Consider the following 13,284-nt stretch of genomic DNA (forward strand, 5'->3'; position numbering starts at 1 on the left):
TGTAAGATGAAAATATTCAGAGCATATACCTCTCAGGATTGTTTTAAGGATGAAATGACTTAACACATGATAAGTACTTTGAAGGGTGGCTGGAACAGTAACCATTTCATAAATGTTAGCTATTTAGCAGTCAAAAAAATGCTCTGAAACCCACTCATCTGAGCCCATAAGAATTTTGTTTTAAATAGTTATAAAAAATGAGGACCTGGAGGTTTTGAAACGTTAGGTGAATCAGTGGTAGAACCAGAGTTTTTTAAAAGTAATCTCTACACCCAGCATAGGGCTTGAACTCAAGATATTGAAATCAAGAGTCATATGTTCCACCACAGAGCCAGTCAGGCACCCCTGAATAAGACAGATCTTTGAGCCCCTGGAGCTCACTTTCTTATACTGGAGGGGTCTGTGTGGGCTGTAGGAAGGAAAAAAAAAAAAACAAAAAAAACCTAAGTAAACTAATTTTGTCTGTCTTCTTCATTACTCGTCATTCAGCACACACAACAGTGTTAGAACTCATTTGTCAAATGAAAAAAATGAGGAATAAATGACTGAGTAGTGAAAAACACAGCTCGATACGTAGTTAGGGCCCAAATCATGAAAGGCCTTGCCAACTATTCTGAAGAGTTTGGACTTTATCCTGAGCAGAGAAATCACATCACCCAACTTGCATGGAAGAAAACTTAAGCCAGTGGCTGCATGGAGGACCCACTGTAGAAGGGCCCCCAGCAACAAGCCACCTCGGTGTAGTGGGAAAGAAATGATGAGTGCGGAATCAAGAGGGAGTCTGAGGGGATGGAGAGGAGAACTGGACAGAGATTTAGAAGTCAAGACTGACTTTACACACGCTTGGTGTAGAAGGGAGGGTGGGGGAGGGACAAGTCTGCAGTAACACTGAGGTTTCACTGTGATGAGAAACTGAAGAGGGATAGCTGACCGGGGAAAACAAAGAATGGATTTTCCAACACACACAGATATGAGGCGACCGTGGGACAATGCTCAGTCTCTTGACTGTACTTGCATTTAGCTTCTCGACACTCCTTGAAGTCGGGAGCTGTGTGGGCCTGTTCGGGGCACTGTAGTAGCATTCTGTGACATTAATATAGTGTCTGACCGTGGAAAGGATACCAGTTAGGTCGATGACTAGGAGGAGTGCAGCCTTAACTCCCTGGGGGTTCCTGATGGGGGTGCACCCAGTAGTAAGTTCACTGCTGACTCTAACGGAAAGTTTATTCTTTGACTGCAAAAATACTCACTTTTGCATCTTTTTTCATGCCCAAGATGATACCTTGCAAAAAGCAGATTGTTGGCAATACTAGATAGATGCCGCATAGGGAGATTATGAAAGGAAATCCATCATCAGGCCAGGCTTATGGCTTGAGCTTAGGCTGCCCCAGGGGTACTGAACCAGGATGCAGGGAGTTAGGAAGTCCAGGAGGAGCTTCAAGTCCCTTTCCATAAAGACAGAGAACAGATGAATAAACAGACAGCCCAATGAAAACTCCTCTAAAATGGCACCCTGAAGCTTTCATGACACCAGTGCTTTCCAAGAGATTGTGCAGGAGGTAAGGCCGTGATATTTAGACTTTTGAGAAGACGTGGACAAGACAGCAATTCAGATACCTGGACGCCTGTCTTTACCAAGGAAAAGGAGTTTTGAATGCATTGGTGATGTAGTAGAAATCCAAAAGAAAAGAGACTGTGTTTCACAGAAGCTTCCACGGACTGGTGTTTATTTTAAAAAGTGACCTGCACTTTCTGCAGGATATCACTGGATCCTCACAAGAGGGTTTCATCATAGTTAGGAAAGGACCTACTACAATTCATTTTCTGATGACAGTGCTTTCTGGCTTGTCCCTGCAAGGTACTAGGGGCAGGAAAAGGTATGCAGTCAAGAAGATACGGGGGAGGGTCTCATAAGCAGATGGGAGCTATTGCAAATAAACCATAGGATGGTCTCTGGAGGGGAAGCAACATTAGGGACTTGGGCGAGGAAAGATCAAGAGGAAAAGCAGGGCAGAGCAATAGCTTAGGAGGAAGGCAGGTAGGGTGGTATCCCCCACAGAAGGTGGCGGATAAAAAAGAGAAAGAAAGGCGTGCGAAAGCAACCGCACGTGCAGGGCACGAGTTAAGGATTATGAAGAAGAGCTGTAAAAAGAATTGGGTTACTGAACTGGGAAGGAGGGACTTGGTTCTCTGGAGATCCCTTCTGCGTTCACACAGACCAGCCCAGCGCTAAGGGGGTGTGGTACTGAGCTCGCAGCCGTGCGGATGCCAGGTGACCGCGGTGGGGGCGCCGCCCAATCCCATCCAGTAGCGGGAGGCCAGGAAAGCCTAGGGACAGGCTGACAGTCGGGCAGGGAGGCTGGCAGGGCGGAGGCGGAGCGAAGGCGCCGATGGGCGGGACGGGGGAGGGCGTGGGGAGGACAAGGAGGCGCTGGCTACTGGCGGCGCTAGGACCCGCCAGCGTCCCGCCGGCTCCCGGGAGGTTGATAAAGCGGCGGCGGCGTTTGACGTCAGTGGGGAGTTAATTTTAAATCGGTACAAGATGGCGGAGGGGGACGAGGCAGCGCGGAGGCAGCAGCCGCACCAGGGGCTGCGGTGCCGGCGGCGGACCAGCGACCCAAACACCGGGGTTAACCACGTCTCGTCCACGACCTTCCTAGGTACGCGCCGGCGGGGCGGAGGCCGTAGGGTCCCGGTGGGGAGAGGGCGCGGGCCGCTCGGACCCGCGGGCACCGGCCGCAGGCGGCGGGGTCGTCGTCCGCGGCTGGCTCAGCTCTCTTCCCGCCGTCGCGTCTGGCGGCCGCGGGGCCTAACCCCCGCCGCGCCCCTAGCTCCCGCGGCGCGCGGCCTGAAAGGGCGGCCCTCGGCCCGCGGCTCCCGCAGCTGTCGGGTGAACGGGCGGCGCGCGCGTCTGCGCCCGGGCGGCCCGGCCCCCTGCCCGCCCGCCGCGTGGCTGCCGCCGCGTCCGCCCCGACCTGAGGGGGCGGCCTTGAGCCGGGGCCGCAGGCCGGGGGCGCGGGGAAGTCGGCGGCGCAGCGGCTGGGTGCTGGAGAGCTCCGGACGCGGCAGGGCGATCTGTCTGCCGGCGGGCACTCGCTGCCCTCTGTCTCAGAAAGGGAGGACGGAGTGGCTAGGGCTTTATGGGCTCCACGGAGGAGGAGGACGCGGAGCGCGTGGGGGGAGCAGACACCTCGCTGCCAGGTCGGAAAGCTCTCCAGACACCCTTCCAGGAGGGAACCGCAGTCCGCAGGCCAGGGCTGTGCCCCGGGGCTCGCGTTCCGGGGCTCCTCGGCCCCCGAACCCACTCCCGCCGGTTGCGCGTGGCTACGATGCAAGTCCAGATTTAGTTGTTAAACTAGGCTTGTGAGCCGTTTACTAGTCACCCAGACGGTAGTGAGGCCCGATCAGACTGAAAGGTCTGTGGTGTGAAGTCACCTGATCCTTCGCTCCCCGGTTTTGCTGAATGTGAGCTCCTACTGTACGTGTACCAGGAGCGCCCCTGCCCCCTCCAAGACGCATTTGCTTTGGCAGCGGAGTGTTGTGTGTCCCTCTTCTAACACCCCTATTTTTAGGAGTTCAGCATTTGATCTTTTGCTGTGGTGTGAACCGAACGCCTGAAATCCTGATTGAGAATTTTGATAGTACTTAAAGGCATGAAGTTTTTCAAATGCTTATAAACAGTAAAAGCTTACGGTTAGGGAAGTATGGCCGGGGCATAGAGAAGATTTTATAAACTACACTAAACGTGAACTTGTGTTCTTCAGATTCCTCTTTCCACAATCTGATAAAGGTTTAGTGAGATGAGATGTAAAACATTTTGATAAGATGTTATCCATGAAGACACTTCAAGAGAAAAGTTTATGTGAACTATGTATTTCATCATTCATAGTAACCCTTGGACGTGGTGACCATATGTCAGAGGCGATGATAAACTTTAGAGTTTTGATACGGGATAAAGAACAGGAAATAAAGTTTATTTTATTATTGCCTGCCAAAAAAAGCACTTGACAGAACTGTTTACATAGAAAAACCAAAATACAACCAGAGAAGAAGGGTTTTGCTTTAGATCTCTTCTGGTTGGAATTCTCAAATAATTAGTTTTGGAATGCTGATGGATTGATTAATTTAGATCTTTTGGACCCTAGGGGTCTGTAGTGTGTGTGTGTGTGTGTGTGTGTGTGTGTGTGTGTGTAAGCTCTTGTGCTTTATATATATATATTTTTAAGGTGACCGTTTTAGATGTAGTTTCAGAGTGTTTTATGTACTTGCCTTATTAGGAGAAGCATAACTTTATGACTTAGTCATGGTGATGAACATTGTTTTTATTTTGTGGTACATTGGAAAGAGATGTGATTCTTAAGAGTTGATAAATAGGGCTCACTATTTATTAAATGTTCTGTCTGCTACTCAGAGGTGTTTGTGTGCTTTTTTCCCCCTACTCAGGAGGTAGCCCTTCACTTGGTAACGATACCTATCAAATGACTGCCTAAAACCTGCTAATTTGCTCTGAAGTCTCTCAATACTACATTAAAATCCAAAAAAAAACTTCTTAAGATTTGTGTTTAAAGTCCTTGCAGACAGGCTGTGAATGAGTAGGGACTCATCTATTTTTGACTTTGTAGAAGCAACTCTTTGTCTCCCTCTGCTTTCTGAATAAGTAAAGTTGAAGAACTGACTTGGGGTGAGTCAGGTGCCACTCCAGTAGCTCAATCTTACGAAGGTGCTTTGTGTCTCTTAAGAGAAATGCTTACTCTCTTTAGGAATGTACGATCTTTATAAAGTACTTATGTACTCTTGTATTTTAATGGCTTTGTGGGATGATAGGAATCTGTGGATGTGATTAAATCTCCTTAGTAAGGTGTTTCAAAATTCCTGGAAATTCTTTATTTGGTGAAGAAAGATCTGCCTTACAGTTAAGAGGCATTTATTATAGGGAAAATAAACTATGAGTTAAAATGAGATTCTGGCCTTAAGTCAAGTGTGTCCATTTGGGATTCGATTTCAGTTTGCCACTATGTTTTAACTTTAGGATAAAATTTTTGAATATTCACGAGTGAAAGTAACTTTCTTGAAATTGTTAGACCTTTTCCAAAATTGTGCTTTTTCCACCTGTCTAGTATTAAACAGTTGTTAAGAGTACCTGGAAAACTGTCACCTCGTTCCATGCTGGAGTTCAAGACATATTGTGAGAGGGACGCCTGGGTGGCTCAGTGGCTTAAGCGTCCCACTTCAGGTCATGATCTCACGGGTCGTGGGTTCGAGCACCGCGTTGGGCTCTGTGCTGACAGCTCAGAGCCTGGAGCCTGCTTCGGATTTTGTCTCCTTCTCCCTCTGCCCCTCTCCCGCTCGCACTCTGTGTCTCAAAGATGAATAAACGTTAAAAAATTTTTTTTTTTAAATCGTGATACTTTTTAGCAAGATGCATTAAAAAATTGTTTATGCTCGTTTCAAATACTTGTTTGACATGATTGTAAGCAAAGCCTTTTGGCAGGCTCTCAAAGTTAAGAGACAGAAATGTAAGGAATGGGAGTGGAAGTCAAACTTTTTTGTAACGGTGATTTATTGCTTTACAGAAGTTTTCTCTGGGGTGGCTATAGGGAAACACCCTTTTTTTTTCTTTAAAAAAATGTAATGGTATTCTGTGTAACCATTTTAGGGTTCTAAAATCCAGGTATGTTAACTTTCTTGGGCATTATTTAACTTAAGGAAGATAGATGTGAGTATTGAGTTGCTGAACTTGATCCCCCAATGAATTCATTACCCATGTTAAGTTTCTTCCTATCCTTTACTGTTCCCTATCACCTCTAGTACAGAAAGAAGAATGGTTGAGGGCTTTCTCTATAGCTTTAAAAGTGAGTAGTTGAAAAAACTCCACCAATCTGAAAATATGGTGGCAATAGGATAATCCTTGATATTTTATAAAGTGCTTTAAACATCTTGCTTTGATTTTTTTTTTTTTTCTTTCTTAAAATCTGCCTTTGAGAGATCCCATTGGAGGGAGTGATTTTGACTTGTCTACAGTCACAGAAACTACTCAGAGGCACTCTTACCCCTGTAGACTTGGAGGAGAGTATGGGTCTTTCTTCCTTGAAAATTATCACAGGCATAATTAGAAATGCCAGGGTAAAATTGTTGAATGATGTCTGAAATCATACTAATGATTTTTTTTTTAGTTTTATAGACATTTAATAGCTTACCAATTGATACAATAGGATTTTTTAATATGCAGAAAACATGAATAAATTTTGTTTTACGCAGTCGGAGAGCAACAACTTACTGTAAAACACAAGAGCAATATTATATACATTCCTTTACTGGTTTTTTTTTTTTTTTTTTTTTAATTGTGTCAGTATCTTCAGTTAACGTTTACAATCTGGGAACTGTTTTCTCCAATCACCACCACCTCTGCAACATTCATATGAAATCAGTGCTTGCTTTCATATCAGTGTCAGATCAACTTCTAACTCGAAGATTTTGTGTTTGTTTCTGTCATCTTCATAGTGAGCCTTAGGGATGCCTGAAGGATAGGCAGGACAAAAAGCAGTTGTGACTTGTAAATCCAGCTTGCCCTCCCCCCACCCTACTGAAAACAAACAAACAAACAAACCCCAAAACCTTTTTCACCAATTTTGTACATGTCGTTTCTCTACCAGGAGATTCTTTTTTGCATCATCTAGATTAATTAACACATTGGACTTATATACAGCTGGACAGAAGGAGTAACCATTTTAAGTGCCTTTTTCTTCAACAATTTTAACTTCAGTTGTTCAAGGATTGGGACAGTTAATGAGTAACGATAGAGCAAGTCACTAAGTGGAGTAGGAGATTTTAAAGTAGAAAGGGAAAAGGTAGAAAGAAGAATTCATAGAAAGAAGTAGAATTCACGAAGTAGAACAACTTTGCTTATTAAGTACATTGAGAAGTACAAAATATTCAGAAGTGCAAAGCCAAGATAACTATTTTACAAATGATTTTTCAAGTTATTGGTAATCCTATCTCTCTGTGTTTAGGTGTACATATATTTGCTAAACTTAGGTAGATTTTTGTAAAATGTGTATTTAAGTAGCCACCCTCACTATCTACTGTGGGATAAATGGCTGTAGGTAGGCGGTTTTATGGGCAGATGATATCTATTAGAAGGAATTGTTAAGTCATGAAAGACTTATTTATACATTCTCTATTTTCCCAAGGAGATACTGTGCATTTTGACTAATTTGGGGTTTAGTTTTCTGACCAGTACAGGTAGGATCTAGGGGATGCCTGGGTAATGTACTATCTTAATAGAAATTATTCATACAAATTATATTTCTGTGACTGGCATCAAAATAACCAGTAACTCTAGTAACTTGTTGGTGAACTATGTAACTTATGAAAGAGCTTATCAAGGATCTATGGTACATTTCATCTTTTTATTGCATAATACTCTGTGGGGGTAATGTTTCTTTAATTACAGAGAAGCAAGATAGTGCAGTGGGAAAGAATGAGGAATCAAAAGCTGAGTGACATCACTTAAACTCTCTGAGCCTTGAAGCCCCGCACATACAGCAGTGATGATAATCCCATGATAGGGCTGTTGTGGGAACAAATGAGATGACAGGTACAAGTGTTCTGTAACTTGTAAAGCTGTCTGTGTGTAAGAGACAGTAATGTACATGTAAGAATGGTGCCAATTCGACTATGCTGTTATATAGATGCTGTTATATAGACTGATTTGCAATCAGTCTCTTCTAATTTTTTTTCACTGCAGTGTGGACAAAGGTTTATTTTGAGCAAGGGTAGTGGGTACATTTTTAACTTTATCTGTAAAATGCTGATAATGTGTTCATGTTTAGGGGTATTGCAAGTATTAAATGTGATAAATGCGCCTAACCCACCGGCAAACATTCTGTTGATGGTAGTTATTACTATAATGTATAGTATTTAAGATGAGACTCTGAACTAAAAGTTAAGTTTCACAATAGGTGACTTGAAAGACCTTTGTTAGTTTTTATAAGATAAAAATGTACATGCATATTTCTCAGCCGTCTTCATTTTAATAAACTTGCACTTTAGAGAATCAGTTAATCATATGGCAAAACAGTCTTCTGAAATTGTCAATTTTTTTTAAGATTATTTATTTTTTAGAGGTAGAGACAGTGTGAGCAGGGGAGAGGCAAAGAGAGAGGGAGACACAGAACTCAAAGCAGGCTCCAGGAGCTAAGTTGTCATCACAGAGCCTGATGCGGGACTCGAACTCACAAACTGTTGAGATCATGACCTGAGCTGAAGTCGGGGGCTCAACCGACAGAGCCACCCAGGTGCCCCTGAAATTGTTTATTTCAATTATAGGATTCAGTATGAAGTAATTTCTTAGTTAAGGTCATGGCAGTTTCCAAGTGGAGTGCATTGACTTTTCAGACAGTAAATGTGTAGAATCTAATGGGTCTGTTATGCCCAAGAGTGCCTCAAGAATGATTGACTTGAAATTATACAAATTGTGAATCCCATTAAAAGCTTTTTTCCCCCTACATGTAATAATCATTTATAGTAGAGCCATGGATAGTGCTTAGGACATATTATTTTAACCAAAGACTTACTTTTGAATTCTATACACTTCTTACGATCATCAGAATGGATTTAGAATGGAGGCTTTAATTTAGAATGGAGGTTTTAATGCTAGCTCTATAATAACACTTTTTCCTTCCTGGTAGGTAATATCTGCCCTAGTAAACTTAAGCAAATTTACAGGGTTTTTGTTTTTGGTTTTTTGATTGTTAAATAGTCTGTGAAGGCACTTTAGAAACTTTAAAGCCTTCTATAAAGAAACTTTTTAAAGGGGGTGAAATTGAAATGCTAAATGAGCTACTTTTTCATATTTGAATGAATGGGTTCATGAGATATTAAAAGTTGGATTAAATTCACTTTTATCAGAATGGGAGGGAGTTGATTTTTTTGAAGTAAGTTGTAGGGAAACTTTGACACGAAATCATCCTTCTTCTGAGATTTTTTTTGAAGACCTTTGTTAATCACATCTTCAGAAATCGCTTTCTTTTCATCAGCCCTTTAATTTTAAAACAGTTGTGTCAATATGAACTGTGGAAATTTTGTTTAGAGTTGAGAGACTTTTTATTGCAGGAGAATGGCAGTGCCTTGGGTATTGTTTATCAAATTCTGAAGTGTAGGCTAGAAGTTCTCAGAAAGGTTGAACAATGTTGTTGATGCCAAATGTCTTACAATTAGATATTAAGATAGAAATGTACTGCATTTAAGTTACAGCTGAACTTGTGATTGGTCAGAGCTTTTAATCTAATACAAGTCGTGGATAATTTATACCTTGTAAAAGTTTTAATGTAAAATTTCAAAAGCAGTAAATCTTTATAGACTTTGGAAAATATGAATAAAATAAAAAAGAATAAAATAAAAATAATATCAACTAGTGGTAAGTGATATGCGAAACAAAGGCAAAAGAAAAAATTAAATTTCCTTGCTACTTATAGCCCATTGACAAGTCTTTGAGACAGGCATAGTGACCTTCCTCTAGGAACTCAGCTGCCTCAATGATGACACTTTGCTAAGGGCAAAAGGCAATATTAGCTTAACATTATCCCGATCTCTAGGGTCTTAGAGGATTCTGTAAGTCTACTTTAACATATAAAAACTCCTTTGGAAACTTCTTTTATCTCTACCCCCCAAATACATGTCAGCAATCATCCTCCAAGTATATGGCCCACTGATATACATCTCAAGGATCTCGTGACTAAGGTTTTATTAGACAGTAATAAATGAACTTTTCCTAACAGTAGCTAGCCCCTTTAAGGTCCTGGAAACCTTGTTTCCAAAATTCCTTAGAGACTTGCAGTGTCCCTAAGCCCCCTCCCAACCTGAAGGTATGTAATCAGTCATCCATCACAACCCTAGTGCAGCTCTTTTGCCCATGGAGCCGGTTCCATGCTTTAATAAAACCACCTTTTTGCACCGAAGAGGTCTTAAGATTCTTTGTTGGCCATCGGCCCTGAACCCCAACATTTCTACATCAGTAAGTACTGCTAACATTTTAGTGTACATCTTTTAGTATATATCCTTTTTGAATGCATAATTTAATTTTTCCTAAATTGGGATCTTACTGTAATTTTGTAATTTGCTTTTTCTTTAAAAAAATATTTTTTTAATGTTTTATTTACTTTTGAGAGAGAGGCAGAGTACGAGCTGGGGAGGGGCAGAGAGAGAGGGAGACACAGAATCCGAAGCAGGCTCCAGGTTCTGAGCTGTCAGCACAGAGCCTGAAGCAGGGCTCGAACCCACGAGCTGTGAGATCATGACCTGAGCCAAAGTCGGACGCTTAACCGACTGAGCCACCCAGGTGCCCCTGTAATTCACTTTTTCATTCCATATTGTATTTCCTTGTGTGATTAAATAATCTTTACAACATGATTTTTAAAGTGTGAACAATGCTGGCGAAACATCTTTGTAGATAAATTTTGACCTTTAGGATATGGTTTTAAAAGTAGGTGGGTCAAACTGCCTATACGTTTTCAAGATTGAAGACTTGACTTGACTTGACTTGACTTTACTGCCGCCAGTAAAGCCAGTGCCCGCAGCATTGCAGCCTCCAGTGAAACCCGTGCCCACTGCACTGCAGCCTCCAGTTATCCCAGTGATCCGTGCACTGCAGTCTGCAGTGAACCCATCAGCAAATCATTTGGAAAGGTTGTTCCCATATATTCTGTGTTCATTTGGGTTAGGTTTGTACTTGTTTACAAATACTTCTGTTCACACGTGGATGTTGTTATTTAAAAACGAATGCCAACACATAGGTAAAAATGAGGACCTTACTGTTGCATTTACATTTCTTTGATTACAGTTGATCTTGAAATTTTAATATGGTAACTGAGTGTGAACTCAGAACTTTTTATTAATTGCATTTTTATAATCTTGGACCATCTCAGTGTTACTCTTACTATTTGTAAAAGTCCTGTTGTGTATAAGAAATTCTTTTTCATATTTGCTTTTTAACTTTGTGGGGGAGGGGGTTGGCGAATAGTGTGTTTTTTTTAAAAAAACGTTTAAAATGGCTCTATATGAGTGCTTTTCTTAAATAAATCGGCAACTTTTCAATTTACTGATGCTCATCTCTTCTGAATCTTTAGGTATGCTAGAGAGTTTTCTTTCTCTCTCTCTCTTTCTCTCTCTCTCTCTCTTTTTTATTTTTTTAACTGTTTTGAATTCTTCCTGAGATATTGTTTGTTCCTGACTCATTAATGACAGAGTATGTGCATCTGCTTTGGTGCCCATAGTGTGATAGAAGTTCCTAGCTTAGGAGCTGCATTCATATTGTCCCACCACCAAGCTTCAGCTTCCTTAACTAAAAAAACCTACTTTGGAAGTTTTTAGATTAAAAGATAATGTCTTAAAAGCACTTGGCATGTATTGACTATACAAAGAAAGTTATCACCCCTTCAGGATGAAGAGAGCCTGAAAGGGCTGGGACTTGTTTTCTTTTGGGAGAAAAGAGAGGGGGAGTAGGGCAGGCTGATAGAAGACCATTTTTAGACAAAGAACTAGCTTTTTTTCCCTTGATGCTATCAGTTGACATATTGAACACCTACCTTTTGAAAGGGCTTTTCAGTTGTGTGTAATGAGTACCGGTGTGGAAAAGTATAGAACAGATCCCTGTTCTAAGCTTTCATGTAGTTGGGAGATCAGATAGACCTTATGCATATTTGTGAGTAAAGTTTATCATTAAGTTTATAATTTCAGAAGCAGGAACCCCTGTGTGTGAGGGTGGGCTTTGTCAGGCCTTGAGGAATGAGTGGGTCCTAGGAGGCCGAGTGTAGGATATCCTACTTGTTTGAAGATAGCCAGTATTTGGTAAGTTTTTTTTTTTTTTTACAAAATAGTTTAAGCACTTGTCTATTTCTAAGAATTTTTCCAAAAGGGATACTTAAAAAGTATTTAAAAGCAATTAGATAGTGGTAACTGAAAGATCAAATGGTGTCAGAGCATGTGTAATAAAAAAAGAATATGGGGCACCTGGGTGGCTCCGTTGGTTAAGTGTCTGACTTTGGCTCAGGTCATGATCTCACAGTTCATGAGTTCAAGCCCTGCATTGGGCTCTGTGCTGACAGCTCAGAGCCTGGAGCCTGCTTCAGATTCTATGTCTCCCTCTCTCTCTGCCCCTCCCCTGCTTGCACTCTGTCTCTCTCAAAAATAAATAAACATTAAAAAAGAGAGAATGTGGGCTGTTTTTATAGCCAAGTTGAGCAAAGAATCGATTTAACTAACTGTATAGTTCCTGGAAAAACTGTCTGAATAGCCCCAAATGTGACTTCTTAAAAACTATGGAGATATGTTTCCCTTACCCCTATTTTTTAAAATTATTTATTTTTGTTTATTTTTTGAGAGAGTGCACAAGAGAACATGAACTGGGGAGAGGCAGAGAGAGAGAGGGAGAGAGAGAATCCCAAGCAGGCTCTGTGCTGACAGCAGAGATCCCAATGTGGGACTCAATCTCCTGAACTGTGAGATTCTGGCCCAAAATCAAGAGTCAGATGCTTAACTCACTGAGCCACCCAGGTGCCCCACCCTGCTACCCCTGTTTTTGAGCCATGTGTATTTATCTACCACAAGAAACTCTGACATGTACTCTAAAAGTTGCCAAACTAGAGAAAGGATGAAAGGAGAATATATTGAGAACCTCTGACTTTCTTATTCCTTTTGTTTTTTCAAATTAGTCACATTTATCTACTTAGAAGGATGTTTGTCTGTTTTGGCACTATTCCTTTCTTTTTACAGCTGTTCTTGAAATAGGAATTTTGCCTGTATTGAGCCGAGTTTGGGATTTGAGTGTATACTTTTGTTTTTGTTTTTTTTTTTTTTTTTTTTTTTAACTGCTCCTATAATGAGCCATCTGAGGTAGAGAGTTGTGACAAAATGGAATGTAGCATCTTATTTCCAGAGTCTTGGCAGATACCTATTTGAGATTTGTCATAAAAACCTTATTCTAAATTTAAGCTTGGGTCCCTGTGTATGTATTTTAATGACTCCTTTGCTAACTGGTTATCCCAAATTTCAGTCGCTTTTCTATGGATTTAATATCTTTTAACTTACTACTGAGTTAATTTTGGGGCCAGATTAAACTGTTTGCCTGAGTTAAGGAAACCTACTCTGGTTTTGATGGATTCCTGATCCCTGTGTTAGAAAACCTTAGAGTAACCGTTTCAAAATTACTTTTGGAAATGGAAATTTAGTGCACCATAGGTTTTTAAAAACTTATAAGAAAAGAATATATTCCTTATAAAAATATGA

General features: G+C 41.4%; 1 protein-coding gene across 4 annotated transcripts in view; it reads left to right on the forward strand.

Annotated features, from left to right (window-relative positions):
• ATL2 (atlastin GTPase 2) overlaps positions 1-13,284 on the forward strand; it is a 67,914-nt gene that overhangs the window by 6,451 nt on the left and 48,179 nt on the right. The window contains exon 1 of one of the 4 annotated variants that reach the window (XM_047851471.1): positions 2,511-2,660. The exons of 1 other annotated variant lie outside the window; for it this stretch is intronic. In XM_047851471.1, coding sequence (XP_047707427.1) covers positions 2,543-2,660 — 118 coding nt within the window. In that variant the 5' untranslated portion in view covers positions 2,511-2,542. Of the gene's footprint in view, positions 1-2,510; positions 2,661-13,284 lie in introns of those variants that run through there. 2 more of the 4 variants (XM_047851468.1, XM_047851470.1) reach the window with 2 other exon arrangements.

The sequence above is a fragment of the Prionailurus viverrinus genome, chromosome A3, assembly GCF_022837055.1.
Source record: "Prionailurus viverrinus isolate Anna chromosome A3, UM_Priviv_1.0, whole genome shotgun sequence".
In the NCBI taxonomy this organism is placed as follows: domain Eukaryota; kingdom Metazoa; phylum Chordata; class Mammalia; order Carnivora; family Felidae; genus Prionailurus; species Prionailurus viverrinus.